General features: G+C 33.0%; 2 protein-coding genes across 4 annotated transcripts in view; one reads left to right on the top strand and one right to left on the bottom strand.

Annotated features, from left to right (window-relative positions):
* Nucleotides 1–1805: 1805 nt before the first annotated feature.
* On the bottom strand, nt 1806–7219 carry or (AP-3 complex subunit sigma-2 or). Its single transcript, XM_090117625.1, has 6 exons — nt 7016–7219; nt 5747–5838; nt 5146–5257; nt 4247–4426; nt 2578–2685; nt 1806–2082 (listed from the first exon to the last, which is right to left on the bottom strand). The coding sequence occupies exons 1-6, from the start codon at nt 7082–7084 to the stop codon at nt 2068–2070; spliced, it is 576 nt and encodes a 191-aa protein (XP_089973751.1). The 5' UTR covers nt 7085–7219; the 3' UTR covers nt 1806–2067.
* Nucleotides 7220–11845: 4626 nt separating this feature from the next.
* The window catches only part of foi (solute carrier family 39 fear-of-intimacy), a 51772-nt gene continuing 42082 nt past the window's right edge, over nt 11846–21535 (top strand). For 2 of the 3 annotated variants that reach the window (XM_090117496.1, XM_090117493.1), the window contains exon 1: nt 11846–12045. The gene's annotated coding sequence lies outside the window, so the exon portion shown is untranslated. Of the gene's footprint in view, nt 12046–19581; nt 19635–21535 lie in introns of those variants that run through there. The other variant, XM_090117495.1, reaches the window with a different exon arrangement.

The following is a 21535-nucleotide window of genomic DNA, read 5'->3' as shown; positions in this document are numbered from 1 at the left end:
CTATATGAAATAGTACAGACCACAGTTATTATATTTTAGAATCATCTATTACTAACTATACTGTTTACACTAAAAGAATTTGACATAGTGGGGAGAATGAGCTTTCGCTCGTTTGAATAAATGTGTAAGAGAAAAGATTGGTTTGTACCAATGACAAATCTGCCGCTTTATTCGTGTGTTCAAAGAAAAATTTACAGTTATATCCTTGGTTATATCTATCGCCATCTATCGGAGCTTTTAAATTTTATATTCATCAATTATTATGCAGTAAATGCAATTATTTATTTATATTATAACGATCATAATGGATCTTCCCATGATAATAAATGCTATTTTTTATTGTTGTATTTTCATATTGTGTATGTTTTTGTTTCTTCTGATACTGTTCTGTACGTGTATTGAATAAAATTTTGTTTTTTTCCTTTCTAAACCCTTCCTTGGGTAAGGAATCATTCTAGCTGTTATTCAATTAACTGGACCAATTTTGAAAAATATTTCATCAATAGGAAACTACATATTTTTCTCACTAAGTAATACAAGCATACCTTTCATTAGTTTTTATTTAATACTAGCTGTGCCCCGCGGTTTCACCCGAATTAGCGTGATGATATCATGATATATAGCCTATGGCCCTATAGCCTTCCTCGAAAAATGGACTATCCAACACCGAAATAATTTTTCAAATCGGACCAGTAGTTCGAGATTAGCGCGTTCAAAAACAAACTTTCAGCTTTATAATATTAGCATAGATTTCGAGTCAATATGAGTAGATGGAAGAAATTTGGGTTAAAATAAAACAAAATCAAACATTTTATATATAATATATTTCTTAAATCTATTAGAGTACATAATAAAATTAAAACATTGCAACACTTCCCGCCAAGAAGCTTATATCTAAATACACTGGAGATTGCACTATGACCATTAACTTGTAACAAGAAAATATGACGTTGAATGACGCCTGTATGTTTTTTATCCCTTTCACACCAACTTGCCAAGTTAGGTGCCAAAGGGATAAAAAAACATACAGGCGTCATTCAACGTCATATTTTCTTGTTACAAGTTAATGGTCATAGTGCAATCTCCAGTGTATTAGATATAAGCTTCTTGCTTCCCGCCATAGCGTATTTGACAACAAAACAGGGAATGTTTCATAAATTCGAACAATTTTAAAAAGTTCTTATCATTGCCGCCAATTTTTAGATATGCTAGTTTTTCATAGTTACAAGACTAGGGACAGGATTTTTAACCGACTTTTAAAAGAGAGCATCTGTTTTATGTGATTTACTTAAAAAATAAAATACATTTATGACACACAAGTACGTAATCTAAAAGAAAGGGAAAAAAAACATTGTTTTTCAACTTTAAGACATGGACGATTACGATACAAGAAGGGAAGAAAAATATTTTTATAGTATTAACGAATTTCTAAACATTTAAAACGACACCACTTCGTGATTTTTGTTTTAATATTGCATAATCCATGCCAACTATTTTAGAAACAACTAATTTATATAAATATATAAGTCGTTTTCGTAGTTCAGCCATTTCATTCACCAATTACACTCATCATTTGTTTACTGGCCTTTCTATCTAAAAAGAAAGTGCGTGTGTGCCGAGCACACGTGTCAGAAGTGAAACTTCTTAAGATTCAAAGTAACCAAAATCGTCATCATTTTCCATGACGTGGCAGTATTGCCATGACGCTTGAAATTTTACTCTTAACGCGCCTAAACAAGTTTCACTTCAAAAAAAAACTACAAAAAATCAATGTTTATTTCTTTTTTTCTTCTTTTTCTTTTCCCCGTACCCCCCTTCGACCGTCCCCCTCAAGTCTTGATAACCATCTGCGCTATTACTTTCGTAATTTGGAAAATTAACACCGTCCGTCTGTTGATAATTTTCCGAAAATGTCTCTGAGAACCTCGTACTTAGAGATTCTGAGCCGAAAAACTTAAAATTGTCTTGTTTCTGTATGTTTTGATATTTGTCATTTTGCGGGTAGATGGATGTTAGGATGTTCGTTGCTATGGCGACCGGCGTGCCGGTGTACGCCTGCTGCGTTGGTCAGAACTTCAGATCCTGGAATATAATAAATAAAAGTAATTTAACATGACTGACAATTGTTATTTTATGCAAAAGAAATGACACTTGCATTCTATACAAATAGCTGTTTATAATAGACTAGTTTAACGCCCGCGGCTTCGTCCGCTTTGTCTAAAACCTAATAAATTATATACTAAAACCTTCCTCTTGAATCACTCTATCTATTAAAAAAACCGCATCAAAATCCGTTGCGTAGTTTTAAAGATTTAAGCATACAAAGGGACAGAGAAAGCGACGTTGTTTTATACTATATAGTGATAGTGATAGTGATATAATAGATATTTTCTATGTTAAATTTTAGCAAAATTTGAGTGTGAATATAATTACATTGTTGTAAATTACATTGTAGTTGATTGTTTTAAGATCAAATCGTTTAAAAAATAAATAAATCTACTTTTAAATCGAAAATAAAAAAAACTCTTTTAAAACCGTTTATTCGCAAATGATAATAAGTTAAAAACACCTTCTCACCTTTATAGCTTGCGGGAGGTCGGGTAACTTCATGTCTCGTAACTGTTGAGGCAAATTCATGCTTTTCACAGCCGACACTGCCCTGGCCGGCGCCGCTGATAAACCAGCCTGAAAGTATTTATTAATTAAGGTCATTGACGTACTATAATATAATATATGTATACTAGAAGATGAAAAATCGCCTATTAAAAGGTCAAAAATTGTCCGAGTAATTTAGCATAAAACAATAATTGAAATTAACACCTTATTTCATACTCATAGGTAACAGTGACCAAAGTCAATTGTACCGTTCGTTAGAAAACTCTGCTTTATGCACACGTAGGCAGAGTTTTACTTTCGACAGTTTTTGATTCCATTGCCTTATTTTACGTAAATTATTAAAGCATTTGTTTAGCAACATGATACACAAAATAAATATACATTTTATAATTTATTTTCTTCTTTCTTTTATTTCCCACTTCAATTTCTTCTTTCTTTTCTTTGAATTTCTATCCTTCTCTATCTTCTCTTCTCTTCTTCTATTTTCGATGGTTTTAGCGTCGCGTCCGGACCATCGTTTTGTCGTGTGACACTGTACGCACACGCCGAAACGATGGCCCAGACGATTCGCTATTGATTCTTCTTATTTTTCATGTCATTATGAAGATTATATATATTTGGTAAAACAGTAAATAAATTATTTACAAAAAACAAGACATATTTATTACACTAGCCCCATTTTATACATTAAGAATTTTCAGAAAGTTTCTCTTTATTTCGAAAAACAATCGCGTATAATGTAGTACATAAAACACTAAACATAGGCAAGACATACATAATATACTACCAACACAGTTACACAATAATTAGAAAATATGTAATATTAAGAATATGTTATTGTATCTTATACAATAAGTTGTTTGTTAAATCATACCAATAGAAAACCAAATAAAAAAAAATTATGCGTGTACTAGAGTACACACGTAAGAAGTGAAACTTCTTTGTGACCTTAAAAATGTCACGAGTATGGCGTAACGCAAAAATGTCACGCGTACGGCGTAACGCAAAAATGTCACGCGTACGGCGTAACGCAAAAATGTCACGCGTACGGCGTAACGCAAAATTTTTACACTAAATTTTTGTCCAACCGGGGTTGAACAAAAATTAACAAAAATTAACATAACAAAAATTAAAATAAAGAAGTTTCACTTCAATAAATACTTAAATAGTTTAGATTTGATATACATTATAAGTTTAAAATATGAGCCATATTTCGCGTAAAGTGCGAATACTTATTTTTATTTTTGTTTAAAAAATTAAATCAAAATCGACTCCTGCACCCATTTAAAAAAAATCTTTGACCATTAGCAAGCTTCATCTTTACCAAGTAGCTTTTTAACCTTTAAAATTTCTTAAAATGCTAGAACCTTTACTTATTTTACTAAATGCATAGAGAAATCTTTAAAACAAAACTTACTGAAACAAAAGAACTGCAAACTGCAAAAACTGATTGCAAAAACACCTCATAAATCAATTTTGGTTAGGGCTGTAGGGCGTGCCAATTAAATAATTATACATACACTTAAAAAACATAACCCTCCTGTTGTAGTCAGTTAAAAACAATAACAAATATGTAATAAAAAATATATTGAAGATTACCAACATTTTACCAAACTACCCTCAAAATTACCTCAGCCTTCTGCATCTTATTCTGCTCCTGCAATCTACACAATATATCCGCCATGTTCGTCTGTAGCACCATACCCCCCATCACCAGTTCATCCAGAACCTGATGAGCAGCATCCGCGTGGAAGATCAGGTCCAGCTCGCATACATTCTCGAAACACTTGTCTAGCGTTTCAACGAACACCTGTTTAATAAATAAAATTGTACACTGTAATTGTTAAAAATATGTATTGACGAAAGTGCTTCTAAAAGATGTCTAATTAAATAAATAAATAAATGTTTGAGGTTGAGTTTGAAAATAAAAATCCTACTATCGTGAAATTGATATTCTTGGTTTTATGGCATTCAAATGCTTTATAAATATGTATAACTTTCTCCCTTAGACATATAAAACTGAAAGAATAGAATAAATTCGATCGCTCTGGCGGGTCACGAGTGGCTGAGTTGGTCAAGCGTCTGCCCCGGAATGGCGTGAAAGGATACAGGTTCGAGTCCCGCCTCGTGATCGAATTTTTTCTATTCTTTATAAATTTGTATTCCTACTATCCTACTTATCCTATTCTACAAATATTATAAATGCGAAAGTGTGTGAGGATGGATGTATGTGTATGTATCTTTGTTACTCTTTCACGCAAATACTACTGAACCGATTAAAATGAAATTTAGCACAGATTTATTTATGTTACAATTCCTCGGTGAATGGGCTATCTAACACCGAAAGAATTTTTCAAATCGTACCAGTTGTTCCCATTATTAGCGCGTTTAAACAAACAAACAAACTCTTCAGCTTTATAATATTAGTATAGATGAGATTTTAGGCGAAGCCGCGGGCAGACAACTAGTAAAGAAAATAACAAACAGCGAACAGTATAATCTTTATCGAAATTTAAACCATAAACCTACCTGAATAAGATCCAAAATGCCAAGCTCACTCTCGGAGGAGTCGACGCAAAACACGAAGTATAGTGTTGCATAGTGCCTATAGATTAGTTTATAATCAGATCCACCGATGAGACTGTAACAAAACAAATATTTAACTTCTTGTTGTCTATAATTTCAATTTTTTCTGTATATAGTTATATTTTTAAGCTATTGCATAGCTTCTATCGCGGGCTTGAGCGCGGGGACCGAATCGAGAAATTCCGTAACGAAAAAACCTTACGCTTCCCACTCCGACGGGCTCGGAGGTGTGGCTTGAAGGCATAGCATGCAATAGCTTTACCGCCTACCGTCTTTTTTTTTCTATTCAAATAAAAAAATATTTCTGTTGTCTATTTTAACCAACTTAAAAAAAAGGATGAGGTGCTCAAGTCAACGGTATTTTTTTAAATTTGTAAACTGAACTTTTGGTGGGTGAACTGATTTTGAAAATTCGTTTTGGGAGTCGAGCATTCAGCACAAATAAGGCCTGTTCGCAGCAGAGAAGGCACTACAGCTCCCACTGAATATCAGCATTCCCCAGCCTTATTGTCAACGAAGACGGTAAAAGTAAATAAATACTGACCTGCCTCCCTCTAAGAAGTTGCACACATTGTCGTCTCGCTTCGAAACTAACTGGAAAGTCTCTTTGATAATCTGCTGTTGCATATCTTCATTCTGTTAACAAAGGAATATTATTTACTACCAGTTCGCCCTGACCCCGCCCATTTTACCAATTCCTAAAAACAGTGCTGACAAATACAAAGAACAAAATGTTCGCATGTCTACAAACAGGTTATAGCAATTACAGGAAATTATAGCTACATCTTTGTTTAAAAAAAAAGCATGCGCAAATACAAATAATGTTTTTTATTGGATAGTGCATCTATCCAGGAATGCTACGCCAAAAATAAATAAATAGAAATATTTGCTTTGCAGACATACCATGAGAAAAAATCTTTTTTTTTTTAATTTTCGAAATTATCTAATATATCTCTGTGATCAAGATATATTCCCTGCTTTTATTACACATAAAATTCACAATTCTGAACTACAACATCCTCTATACCATTACCAGGGTATCTATTCATAATGCCACGCCCTGTATATTGATTTTTCTATATTTTTTGTACCTATAACTGTACCAATATTACAAGCATTTTTGGGTGTGGTGACCACTAAACATCAGGTCCACCTGTCCCTAAACTTGCTATGCCATAAAAAAATTTAACAAAGGCTCTTTAGTCTTAGAACAAAAAAATGTTGGCTTTTGTGATTAATATGATGAAACTTATACCAAAAAGTAAAACAAAATAGTGAAAAATGATATAATAAATGAATAAATAAATTACCAATTGCGATTAAAACATTTATGAAGGTTTAAAATAATACCCCACCCTATATATTCAATTATTAATTAAATATACTCACATTATAACAGCAATACCACAATACATATTGAATTTAACTATTAACTTGCTAATAAAAAGCATTTTTTTGAAATTATTTGAACTAGGTCTTGACTCGAAGGCTTCCTGAGGGCAAAGAGACATGCTATTCATTGTCCTCCCCAGCCAAAAAGAAAATCAATACTTGAAACCGACTCCTAGCTTCGCATTTCGGGACTAATGCTCATGCGCGAACTCTCTTTTTGCTCTTCATTGTCCTGTCTAAACCCTCGGAAAATCAATACTTGAAACCTAGTAACGCTTTTCGGAACTAAAGTTTCTGCGCAAACTCCGTTCAAGTTATATATTGTTATACACAATATACAAACACTTTGTTATGTCTATATTTATTTTAAGAATGTAAATAAAAACGTAGATTGTAATTGAAATAATTAGTAAATACTTACAAAGTATTGATAAAATTTTGATAATCTCGGCTTTCCATGATTATTGAACACTAAAATTGCTTTTATCATTTTGATAATTGAGCTAGCTACAGTTGCACAACATTAGTATATAAACTACGCATATAATTAAAATTATACAGGAACTTTATCGAAATGTTAAAATATATTTTGCATTTGTGAAAGTTAGAAATGTAGCGACTCGCTAATAAGAGTAATAAGCGAACAGAACAGCGACATTGACACTTGACAGGCGACGGTGGCCCGGTGGGCGACATCGATGTTTACTGTCAAACTCGGAGCAATTAACTAGCCTGGAGAAGCTCGGAGCAATTAACAAGCCTGGAGAAGTAACAATTAATTGAACGTTTCTTATATAGTGGCTCTCTTTTATTCAATACCCTAATTAATGCGATAGAAAGAGACAACACACTGTTATCTTCTTGGCATTCAAATCCACATGTAGCCACTTTTTGTTCTAAAAAGGTAGTGCTTGCCTTTACTTTATCGAATACTAAAATATCGATAAATAAAAAAATTAAGTTATAAAATTGCTTGAAGATAATTTAAGATTCGTTTAATTTTGAATTATGGATAGGTAATTCCAAATTTTAAGATTCGTTTAATTTGGAATTATTCATTTACGATGCGTATTGACTGCCTTGCATTGTATGGTAGTGGTATTTATAAAAAAATATTATGAGGTATTTCGGTTTAGGTTGTTTTTATGGTTTCGTAAAAAGGTACGTATTTTTTCCTGTTTTCATAGATTCATTCATAGAATTATACGGAACCCTTCGTGCGCGAATCTGACTTCCACCTGGTTAATCTTTTTACATATCAATAGTCGTATCCTACTAATATTATAAAAGCAAAAATATATAAGAATGGACATATTTTGATACTCTTTCACGTAAAAACTACTGAATGAGTTTTTATGGAACTTCATAATTATATAGTTTAAACATCAGAATAACATATTATAGGCTACAATTTACCGCAGGAAAATAACTCATTCCCACAGGAAAAAATTGGTACAAGTTTAAAATAAATTGCTTCAAATAAAACAAATAAACATTTATTTTTTTACAACCTTTTAATTTCGATACTTAATTACCAAATTACAATATTTATTTATTATTTAAAATAGATGCCACCTTAAACTTGTGGCACAGCATCTCTGCAAAGCACTTTACTATTCTTCCCGTCTGATTCGAAATGATTTGAACAAGGCCGAGAATGTTTTGAAGGCTTCCAATTTTTCCTGTGCTATAGCTTTAACCCAAACATCTTTTAATTGTTCTCAAGCCAGAAACCTGCAAATAACAATAAAATCCATACTTAAATACCTTTTTTTTTCTCCTAACCTAAAGCAGTCATTATCAATGAAGTACTTCGTTCCTACTCAAGTATCGATAATTGCACAACACTATGGAAGTTATATTTTGCATTTATTCTAAAAACTAAGCTGATTATGATTTCATTTCAATGATTACGGTTAGATAAAACATAGATGATTAAGAAAATAAGGTAAATTAACTTATTTATAATACAATTAACAAAAAAATTGATCAAAACACTAACCTGTGAAATGACAAATTTCTATCTTCGTCCGATTTCACATTACTACGGCTTTTACAGCCGTAAGCAACACAAGCCATGTTATCTTTAGTCAATTGTCTTTTCATAAAATAACAAATTAAACTAAAACACTCGTTTTTCACTTCAAAAAAGATAAGTAAAATAACCAAGCGATGATCACCAGACTGGTGATCAAAACAAATTGTAATGGCTACATGTCATTTCAAACTGTCGAACTGACATATATCTGTCCTCTTTTTTCGCATGACATTTTGCCATAAGCCAAAAAGGCGAAACTAGTGCTTTATTGTTCAATTAATTGTTACTTCTCCAGGCTTGTTAATGGCTCCGAGTGGAGAAGTAACAATTAATTGAACAATAACGCACTAGTTTGGCCTTTCTAGCTTATGGCAAAATGTCATGCGAAAAAAGAGGACAGATATATGTCAGTTCGACAGTTTGAAATGACATGTAGCCATTTCAATTTGTTTTGATCACCAGTCTGGTGATCATCGCTTGGTTATTTTAATTATTTTTTTTGAAGTGAAAAACGAGTGTTTTAGTTTAATTTTTTATTTTATGAAAAGACAATTGACTAAAGATTACATGGCTTGTGTTGTTTACGGCTGTAAAAGCCGTAGTACTGGGAAATCGGATGAAGATAGGAATTTGTCATTTCACAGGTTAGTGTTTTGATCAATTATTTAAATTTGTTAATTGTGTTATAAATAAGTGAATTTACGTTATTTTCATAATCATCTATTTTTTATCTAACCGTAGTCCGTAATCATTGAAATGAAATCATAATCAGCTTAGTTTTTAGAAAAAATGCAAAATATAACTTCCATAGTGTTGTGCAATTATCGATACTTGAGTAGGAACGAAGTACTTCATTGATAATGACTGCTTTAAGTTAGGAGAAAAAAAGGTATTTAAGTATGGATTTTATTGTTATTTGCAGGTTTCTGGCTTGAGAAAAATTAAAAGATGTTCGGGTTAAAGCTATAGCACAGGGAAAATTGGAAGCCTTCAAAACATTCTAGGCTTTGTTCAAATCATTTCGAATCAGACGGGAAGAAAAGTAAAGTGCTTTGCAGAGATGCTGTGCCACAAGTTTACGGTGGCATCTATTTTAAATAATAAATATTGTAATTTGGTAATTAAGTATCGAATTAAAATGTTGTAAAAAAAAATTAAATGTTTATTTGTTTTATTTGAAGAAATTTATTTTAAACAAGAGGTGCCCCGCGTGTTCTCTGGGAACAAACAAACAATTTTTTCCCGTGGGAATGAGTTATTTTCCCGCAGTAAATTGTAGCCTATATGTTATTCTGATGTTTAAACTATAAATTAAAATTTAATTGTAAAGTTTCATAAAAACTCATTCAGTAGTTTTTACGTGAAAGAGTATCAAATGTCCATTCTTATATATTTTCGCTTCTATAATATTAGTAGGATACGATTATTGATTTGTAAAATGATCAACCAGGTGGAAGTCAGATTCGCGCACGAAGGGTTCCGTATAATTCTATGAATGAATCTATGAAAGCAGGAAAAAATACGTACCTTTTTACGAAACCATAAAAAAAACCTAAACCGAAATACCTAATAATATTTTTGAAGTAAAACTTCTTTAGGCGCGACTAGGGACTAGGGAGTAACTCAGATTTTTTTTCTGACGGAAGTAACGCTGTGTAGTTTCCGCCATTTAAAAATAATAATTCTGATTGGTTGTAAGTATATGTCATATACTACACGCTACACGCTTCTTGACTTATACGCCAGCTAGTGGCAAATATCATAATCAATTAGGATTATTTATTTTCAAATTTTCAAACGGATCAATAATTGTGAATAGCAAAGTGAATGAAAAATTCAACAGTTTTAAAAACATTATTTTAAATTGCAAAATTTTTTGAAAATCTCTAAATATACTTGTTTATTTATTACTTTGAAAATAAGTAAATTAAAAATAAATTTTCTGACAATTGCGACATTTTATAATATTCAATAACAAGGTTATATTGACATGTGCGTTTTACTTCAATCGCGCGTAAAGGTTACACGCACACACTTTTTTTTATAAATACCACTACCATACAATGCAAGGCAGTCAGTACGCATCGTAAATGAATAATTCCAAATAGATTCGTGTAAATTATCTTCAAGCAATTTTATGACTCAATTTTTTTATTTATCGATATTTTAGTATTCGATAAATTTGTGGCAAGCACTACCTTTTTAGAACAAAAAGTGGCTACATGTGGATTTGAATGCCAAGCCGATAACAGTGTGTTGTCTCTTTCTATCGCACTAATTAGGGTATTGAATAAAAGAGAGCCACTATATAAGAAACGTTCAATTAATTGTTACTTCTCCAGGCTTGTTAATTCCTCCGAGCTGTCAAATGTCAATGTCATTTATATTAATTGACAGGTCGTATCCTCGCGTTCATATTTATTCATTTATTAAAACCGTTTATTGCTGTTCTATTTAATAGATAATGATGTAGAATATGTATTTTAATAAATACTAGTGGTCCGCCCCGGCTTCGCCCGTGGTACATATTTAGTATCCTATGTCCTTCTCCTGGCTCTAAACTACCTCCCTGCCAATTTTCAGCTAAATCGGTTCAGCCGTTCTTGAGTTATAAGTGGAGTAACTAACACGACTTTCTTTTATATAATATGTAGTTTAATGTAATATTTCATGATGTAAAATTTAATGAATATGTAAATCCAATCGAATGAGTAAACGTAGTTTAAAATTGTAATTAAATCATTAAAAATTATAAAAAGTAGATTCTTTGACTTCTCTTTTTACAAATTTTCATAAAATTAACTATTAAATTGTTTCATATCTTTGAGAATATTATACGCAAGAGAAGAGTAGGGAGATGTGTTCCATATTATGACACATTTATAGCCTCCTAAAACATATATTTGCATTACTTGCAATCAGGCGAGATTGTGGTCAAGCGAAACTAAAAAAAAGAAAATATGTTGCATTTGAATAATATTTTCCATAGAAATAAACACTGAAAAAGTCATAAATAGTATAGTATTGTTTAGGAATTAAAACGGGTACACTATATAAATGTTCTATTGTTATAAATAATATCCTATATATTTCATAATAATTAAAACTCATTAATTTTAATTACATGATACCACAGCATGATACATTGCTTTGATAATGACATTTTAAGACACGAATCTATTTCTATTCTGTTTTATCTGTGGCAACTGTCGCTATGTCGTTGTCGGATGCGCTCCATCGGTCAACCAACGCAGCGCCGTCTCGCGAATGTCATAAAAAAGAGTTCGCAAAAAAAGTTTAGTGAGTATTGTGTGAAATAAACTGAATATCTTATCAATTGTAGTGTTTGTGATAAAAAAAATTTGAATGAAAACATATCATTTTGCCGCCGGAGACGCATTTTACGAAAGCAGGTCAGTGTTAAACCATTAGTAGTTTGGTATGTCACATAGTGATGACTTTATTTGGGTACCGGGTCATTTTCTCCAGAGTCGTATAATTAAATAACGTTACTATATTTACGACTGCTTATTTCGGGTATCACGTGTTAATAACCACGAAAACTTTATACGTATTATTATAAACTCGAGATCAGTATGAAAATTTTCTAGTTTACAAAAATGAAAAACGTAGTGATAGCAAGACATCTTATTACAGAATATTATCGCTCCGTTAAGCATTAGACGCTTTATTTATCGTAGAAATAATTAGTTTCGCTAGAGTTTTTTATACATATTTCTTTTCTTTACATTTTGGCGCGTCTTTTGACAAAACTGAGGACATTTTTTGTGCAACTTGTTGATACAGACAATAAATAAATTAAAAAAAGATAACCAACGATTCGTTCCGAATATTTAGCAGTTGTTGTATTTATCAATTAACCTATTAACACTTAACAAATGAAAATTTAATTTTTAATTACAATAATATAGCAAAGAAATGTACAAGTAATAAATACTTACGGTTTCGTAATATTTCGTTTTTCGTACCTATTTCTTTCATTTCATTTCATTTATTTAGTCTAAATGTAAATAAAACAAAAATTATCTTTAGTAAATTAAGTGACACAGTAAAGATTATTTTTCCTCTAATTATGAAGATTAATCCACAGATTACAATAAATAAACAATTTTTCCTCTTAGTGTTGTTTCAAACAATTGTAAAATTCTGATTTATCCTAACATTTGGTTAGGTACTTTCTTTAAAATAAAATGTTTACGTTTTCTCTCCATAAGAACCATCCTCGTACTTCAATTAACGTCATCATTCCAGCAGTTCTCAGTTATGCGCTTACCAACACATTTTGTGATTTATTTTTATATCTATATTAATATTATAAAGCTAAAGAGTTTGTTGGTTTGTTAGAATGCGCTAATCTCAGGAACTACAGGGCCAATTTGAAAAATTATTTCGGTGTATGATAGCCCATTTATCGAGGAAGGCTATAGGCTATATATCATCACGCTAAGTCCAACAGGACTGGAGTAATGCGTGTGAAACCGCGGAGCACAGGTAGTTATAGATAAGTGGTCAATAAGCTTAAATGGAGTCAAATGTATTAATTTTATTTTATTCCAGTGTCTACCTGAAACATACACCCAGTTCATCAAAGTCTAAAACGTCACAATAAAAATATAATATACAATCTAAATAACTAAATGATTATACTAAATCTTATAACATTGAACAATTTAAATGTATGTTTGCTCATTAGTAAGGAACACATAAACAGAAAAAGATAAATATCGTAATAAGAATAGACATAATCGTCGGTGGCATTCACAAATAAACTTTGACTCATCCTGTGCAAAAATGTTTCAAAAGATCAAAGAAGATTTAATTGGGTTTATCATTTGAAAGATTCAAGATAAAAAAGTTTAAATGTATGTGTACTCTCTAAATAATTGTATTTATTTATAAAAGTAAGCTTAGTCAGTAAATATTTTTATGAACTTCTTGGAAGGTACCTATTTATAGATAGTGTGCGGCTAATTGCATCCGACTAATATTATAAATGCGAAAGTTTGTGAGGATGTGTGTGTGTTTGTTACTCTTTCACGCAAATACTACTGAACCGATTACAATGAAAATATATAGTACACATATAGAGGATAACTTGGATTAACACATAGGATAGGTTTCATGCCGGAAATCCCACGGGAACGGGAACGATGCGGGTATTCCTTTGAAAATGCGGGCAGAAATCTACTATGTATTGTATTATTTAAAAGCCAAATACATGATAATGATTTAAACTTCTTACAAATTGCATTGAAGAAAATGTCTTTTCAGGTCTTTAACAAGGCTTTATCTCTACATCAAAATTGATCAAAATCTATTCAGCGATTCAGTGTTTATCATAATATGTAGCATCATTTAGATAAAATCGTCCACATATCGATTCAATATGCCATCTTTCCTGTCACACTACGATACTGTATAGAATAATAATAATCGCACGGGCCGTGACCGCGAGGTCGCCGGTTCGATCTCCGTACAGTGAACAAGACCTAATTACCATATATATCATGTAGACGACGGGAGAAGTGTGTCAATGCTAGTCTCGTCAATAGTTAAGCAACGGTGCGAGCGGTCAGGTTTTGGATGGGTTCCCGGTAGTGATTGAGGCAAGAGCTGTATTTGGGGTAAAGGCTACATCCTTAATGTTTCTTATAGGATATGGTCATGGAATTAACTTCAGGTACCAAAGAAAGTTAGGTATAAGTAGTATAAATGTTTGGAAGCGTTGAACTGGTTGAGCTTTTTCCATTATACTGTGATACTAGTTTTGCTACATGACTACTATAATATAATACAAAAATTAACAGATAAGTATAGGCATTTATATTTAAGAAGCAAGCCTTCTGTCTGTAGTATTGCCATAAATTAGCTTAAAAAATGTCAACCATCCATCAATTTATTTTGATAATCAAACGGTCCACGTTTCGCATTATTAATATTCAAATAAAATCTACATTTAGCCTCTGAATCATTACATAAACTCGAACGTTTCAATATCTAGACATTCACAAAGTTTTTAGATAAGCTCCACACAGTATATTACGTGGCCGTGTTAAATATAGCTGTATTAATAAAACGAATGACGTTTTACATTACATCGCCGGCCAACTGACCTACACGCTACGAAAGCGACACACCCACGCGGCAATGTATGTCGAATGGAGAATCTAGTCGTAATGCGGGTAGTTTTTGGGGGTTAAGTTAGGTTTGTTTGTACTTAGTATAGGATTATAATACTGTGAGTACAGGGTTAGAGCCCTCTTACCTACACGCTACTACACGGACACACCCACGTGGCAATGTATATCGTAATGCGGGTAGTTTGGAAATTTTGGGAATTAGTGTTTTTGATAGGTTTAGTAATAGAGTACTATACTTCACTAAAACTACAGATTTAGGGTACTAAGTACAGGGTTTGATGTAAAAGATAGTTATGGCGTTGTTCGATCGATGATCGATCATAAAGGTGATGGAATTTTTTGAGGGTAGAAGCAATGTATTGAATTTGACTTTGATTACATTCGATACAGTAGTTACAGGGGCGAATCATTAAATTCTAATATTGGGAAGAATAAAATAAAACTTATAAGATTATTTTAATATCATCAACAATATGTGCAATCGTATGACGTCGGAGACATAAGAGGAGATTACTAGGAATAAATAGACAGAAAGATAAACATGTTTACGTGTTGTTCTTGTAATAACAAGAAGTTTGAATGAACACATAGGTAATATTTGTATCTGCGAACATTCAACAGCCTGCGGCTTCGAACGCTTTGTCTAAAACCTAATTAATAATATACTTAAACCTTTCTCCCGATTTGAAAAGTTCTTTCGGTGTTGGATAGCCCATTTATCGAGGAAGGTTATAGGCTATAATATATTATCATCACGTTAGGAGTTAGGACCAACAAGAGCGGAGCAATGCGGGTGAAACCGCGGGGCACAGCTAGTAATTTATAATAATAGTATGACACTCAGGCAGTAAGACAGTCAGTAGGTACCGTACGTTGTTTTCCCGATGATTATTCACTATGTCATCAGATTTCCACAAAATCAAAATCCTCACATGCCACCGTCGCGTAATTCTGGCATTACAACATTTGGCGGCTTGCCAGCTGGAGCGTTGCGTCACGGGGACGACGGTGTGACGGGATCTGGACCAATGATGGAATTTATAAGGAAAAGGTAGATAGGTTACCGATTCGATCTTCAAGCATGGCACCGCTAACGCACACACACTAAACGTCCCCGTCCGACTAGGGCCCTTCCGGCCTCCTCCACTCAAGCGACAGCCCAAGCCGAGGTTCGAGATCCCCGTCAAGGCGGGACGCCCTTGCGCATGTCGCTACCAGGGTGAACCTTCAGTTCACCCCCGCGTCCGCGTTAAAATGTAAAAGCCCTTCTGGCTAACATTGAGAAACACCACAAAAAAAAAATCACACTAAACGTCAAAGATGGCACGAAGTAGGCACATATGAAGACCATTATGGCTAATTAGCCACATTTATATGTGCCTAACCGGGGCGCTATAACCTATCTACTCCTTTTTACTAAAATATAATACCTTATTATATACTTTTTAAAGACATACAGAAAGAAAATAGATTATAGATAAGCGTCGAAAAATTGTAGGTAATATTCCAAAATTGCTGCTTTTCCTAGATATGTGAAGAAGCTATAAAATTGACAGCTATTTGTATAGATTTGGACAGTTATTCGGAAAGGTTTCTTGAGGAAATAGATTAGAACAAAAATTATAGTCGTAATTGAAGCAGAGGTTCTTGAAGCGTGCTCAAACAAATTTATATTAGCTGTGCCGGCGACGTGGGAGTTTAGAGGAAACAAAAGGCGGTTTTCCCGCTTAATTTGTACCATATTTGCTCTGGTCCTATTGGTCGTATCGTGATGATATGTCTATTTAGCCTTCCACGAGGCTATCATACACTAAAATAATCATTTATTTCAAAAAAGAATTCATTTCCTGGTATAGATAAGTGCATCGAATGTTCAGCTTTATAATTTACTAGTTCCGCACGCAGCTTCGCCTGTGTTGTCTAAAACTTTACAAATTAATAATTATAAATTTTGTTCCAAAACTTTCTTAGAAAACCATGCTTTCCATAGGTGGAAACAGAAGGAAATTGGTGCAGTAGTTTACCAATCCATACTTCCATACTAATACATATTATAAATGCGAAAGTAACTCTGTCTGTCTGTCTGTTACTCAATCTCGCCTAAACTACTGAACCAATTTGCATGAAATTTGGTATGGAGATATTTTGATACCCGAGAAAGGACATAGGCTACTTTTTACCCCGGGACATAGGATAGGTTTTATCCCGGATATCCCACGGGAACTATGCGGGTTTTTCTTTGACTGCGCGGGCGAAGCCGGGGGCGGAAAGCTAGTTTACGATAAACCTTTAAAAAAATTGTAAAACACATGATTATATAAAAAATAATTGAGAACAAATACATCTATAATATAAAAAACCGGCCAAGTGCGAGTCGGGCTCGCGCACAAAGGGTTCCGTAGCAGCAAATATAATAAATTACAGTTAAATCAACCTATCTCAAAAACTATAAGAGATACTTTGATCAAACCAAAAATCGTTGAAAGAGTTAATTAGCATGCATCACCTCTATTTTTTTTAGAATTTTATACCCCGTAGTTATAAAAATAGAGGGGGGGGGACATACTTTTTACGACTTTGAGAGCTGATATCTCAAAAACCGTTCACTTTAAGAAAAATGTTTTTTAGAAAACTTTATATCATTTTAAAAGACCTTTCCATTGATACCCCACACGGGTATGTACATCGAAAAAAAAAATTTCATCCCTCAGTTACATGTATGGGGGGCCCCACCCCCAATTCTTTTTTTTACTATTTAGTGTCATATTTTTGTAGCGGTTCATACAACACATATTCCCATCAAATTTCATCACTGTAGTACTTATAGTTTCCGAGTAAATCGGCTGTGACAGACGGACAGACGGACAGACGGACAGACGGACATGACGAAACTATAAGGGTTCCGTTTTTGCCATTTTGGCTACGGAACCCTAAAAATGAATCCTAAAATGTGTTGGTAAGCGCATAACTTGAGAACGGCTGAACCGATTTCGATAATTCTTTTTTTATTATATTCCTTGAAGTACGAGGATGGTTCTTATGTAGAGAAAACGTAAATATGTACCACGGGCGAAGCCGGGGCGGAACGCTAGTATGTTAATACATAAAATCATAATAAGTAGGTATTTGAAATATTCGCAATGTAGTAACTAGCTATCAATTGCACTTGATTCCATCGAATTGGATCCATTAACGGTTGTTACTTATTATGTAAGTACCTTATTAAGGCCTATAAAATTTACAGTGGAGACCAGACTATATTTTATGACCTAGGTTAATAAAATTCTCAGGCGCGGGTATTTTATAGAATTAAAAAAAACGAAACGAATGAATAATTTGTAGGGTAGAAAAATTGTGTGTTCGTATTGTTAGGTGGCGTCCATAAATTACGTGAGTTGTTTTAGGGGGGGAGGGGGTCGAGTAAAATCTCATCTAACCTTACGTTGGGGAGAGGAGGGGGGTGTCGGCAAATATCACGCAATTTTTTTCTAATTGAAACAAAACAAATTATACTCTTTTGGTCCATTTAATCCAAATAACATGCTTAAGATTTTAATGTTACGGTTAAGATTTAAATAATCTATTGTTACCTAAGGGCCGATTTTTCAATGCTTGGATTAAACTTATTCGTCGAATAATGTATAAAACTACCATTTTAAAAACGTATTCTAATTGCCCGTATTTGACAGTTTACGTGACATTTTAATATTTTCGTGTAATACTTTATTGGACGGATAAGTTTTATCCAAGCATTAAAAAATCGGCCCTTATTATAACTTTCAGCAATATTAAATACTATTTTTAAGTAGTCGTTAACAAAAGCACGAAGCATTTTTTCTTTTTACAATGACAAATAAACATAAGAAACCCACATTTTGAAAAATCTCACGTGAGATGGGGGGATGGGGGAGGGGGTTCAATAAAATCTCATGATATCTCACCAGAAGGGGAGGGAGGGTCAAAAAATAGACAAAAACACCTCACGTAATTTATGGACGCTCCCTTATTATTTTTAGCAGATAAACCATCAAAAGCAAATCTCGTTAGAATGTTTATTTAAATAAAAAAATGTGTGCGTGTACTAGTGTACACACGTAAGCAGTGAAACTTCATAAACCTTATTTTTCAAAAAAAAAAAAAATTACTTTATGCAACTTTACAAAAATACGTCAAATCATGCGTGGTAGGGATATTAAGAAAAGGATGGCGCGTAACGGAAAAATGTCACACGTAACGAAAAAATGTTACACTAAATTTTTTTCCAACCCCGATAAAGAAGTTTCACTTCAATACACAACGTAATGTTATGGTCTCAGTTTTGATATAACCCATTCTTTCATGAAACTCAAGTTATGCGCTTTTGTAAATACATATAATACTTAATAGACATTGCCAACAACTGTAAAAGATGCCTTCGCCCATAGAATTTATAAATCAAAAGAATCAAAACTCCCTTCCGTAGGGCGCTAATTAAAAAAAATATCACAAGAACATCTTTACATTTTAACTCTATATTGTCGATTTCTATGCAAAAATCGAGATAATTAGAACTAACCAATCATGAATGACTTTTCTTGCAATTGCAAAAAAGGTCAATTGCGATTTAAAAAAAAAGTGCACACACAACAAAAGGGCGCGAACAATTTGTCTAATGGAGCGTAATTCGAATTTGGAACCGCAAAAGCGTATCCTTCCTGCTTCCGTGTACGTTTTTCCCGCGCTTTTCGCTATAAGTAATGGCGGGCGGACGATTTGACGTCAGTTGTCAAACGTCAAGCAGTGTGCCTGGTGCGGTGTTGACAGTGTTGCTAGTTGCTACGTTGTGGATTTTTTTCGTGCTGGTATGTAAATGTTTATTTTGATTAAAACAATAGGGATGAAAAGGAAAGAAAAAAATGTTGTGTGGTTTTATGAAACCACGGTAAAAGTGAAACTGTTCGAACGGTTCCGAACACTGCTTTGTGTAAAAAGTTTGAGACGATGTAATAAAAGTTTCACTTTAAAAATATAAAGAAAAGTTATTTATGAAGATATTTCTTTGCTATAAATTTAGATTTTAGTTTTTTATATAAACCATCATAGACTACAGGCCCATGTTGAAAAAGTTATGGGTAATTTGAACCACAAAATCAAATGACCAAATTAACCCCGGCAATTGTCGGAAAATAAAAATAAATTCCGACTTTGTTGACCACCATTTTTGTTCGGCATCTGTGTCATACTGTTTCAATAATGCTTTTAATACATTTTATAAATAAATAAAATATAAATATTATAGGACATTATTGTATCTACCTGTACTTTCGAATTCTCAGGTGGCCAGCTTACAAGTGGCGGCATAGTGCTGAGTCTTATTATTTTATGCTCTTATATCGTTCTAGATAGGTCACCTGGTGGTTCAAATAACCCATAACTTTTTCAACATGGGCCTGTCATATCTATCATAATTTTGTAGTATGAAATAACTTATGTCGATAATTGATATTGTAAAACGGTTTTTACGCTTGTTATTTATTTTCAAAACTTTGCTCGACTTGATTACCTTTCTTTAAAAACTTGTGTGATAGTTGTTACGAAAGACCAAACTCAATTTGTGCGGAAGGACTTAATAAAATTATTAAATAAATAAGTGATAAATATCCCGTTTACCTAATGATATTACAAGAAAACTTTTGCAATGCATGAAAAAGTGATTATTTCAAAAAGATGCTTACCAGTGTTCTCTGGACTCGATACTATCAACTAGTATTATATAAACATTAAACAATACAGTTTTTGAGGATAGATGTTTGTTATTCTATCAGACAAAACAGCGGAGCCGATTTGGATCAAATTTTAGAAAATTATAGTTTGAGCACTAGGCTAGATAGATTAAAATAAAACGACATTCATAATTTCACGGTAACATTAATTTATATGCTACTAGGTCGATGTCATATTGTAATGCCTATATTGTAATACTGACAAAAACAAAACATACAGGTGAAGCTAATAAAAGCATGTTAAAATATTCTCAACGCAGATGAAACCGCGTGGCACAGCTAGTATATCATAAGGCAACAGGTTGCTATGCGATTTCTTATCTCCTGTAAACATACCGTATAATATCGTTACACTCGAACTCGGGTTCGCGTTACGTTTAGTTTCTGATGATAAAATATTCGACACAGATGTGCCATTTGGTAGAAAGTATCTTGCCTCACAGAGGTAGGGTAATTGTATGAAAATGAAACAACTGTATTTTTAGGTAAAAAGTATATTGCCTCACAGAGGTTAGAGTAATTGTATGTAACAACTGTTTTTGAATATGCTAATGTGGATTTTAATCGGTTATAAAAAGGTTAAATATCAATTAATTTAGATTTTAGGTAAATAAATCACGTTATTGTGTACGATGCATACTTTTTTTTTTTTTTTATGTCAGAGCAAGCAAAGGGGCAGGTGGGCCACCTGATGGTAAGTGGTCACCACCGCCCATAAACACTTGCAACACTAGAAGTGTTGCAGGTGCTTTGCCGGCCTTTTACGGACAAGTAAGCTCTTTTCTTCTCTTTTCTTTTCTCTTTTCTTCTCTTTTCTTAAACTTATAGCTATTGAATTACATTTGCAAAGATTAACCTTACAAATAACAGTGTAAGAGTTATAATATTATTCAAGCTGTATTCTGTTTGATTTCTAGTGAAGTCTGATATCTTCATTAATATAATATTTTTCATATTAGGTTTTGGGTCAGTAACACATA

Source organism: Colias eurytheme, chromosome 28 (genome assembly GCF_061535395.1).
Source record: "Colias eurytheme isolate Ceu_HAF_F1 chromosome 28, ilColEury1 Martin Lab GWU primary, whole genome shotgun sequence".
Classification (NCBI taxonomy): domain Eukaryota; kingdom Metazoa; phylum Arthropoda; class Insecta; order Lepidoptera; family Pieridae; genus Colias; species Colias eurytheme.
This window is presented reverse-complemented; position numbering and strand designations above follow the sequence as displayed.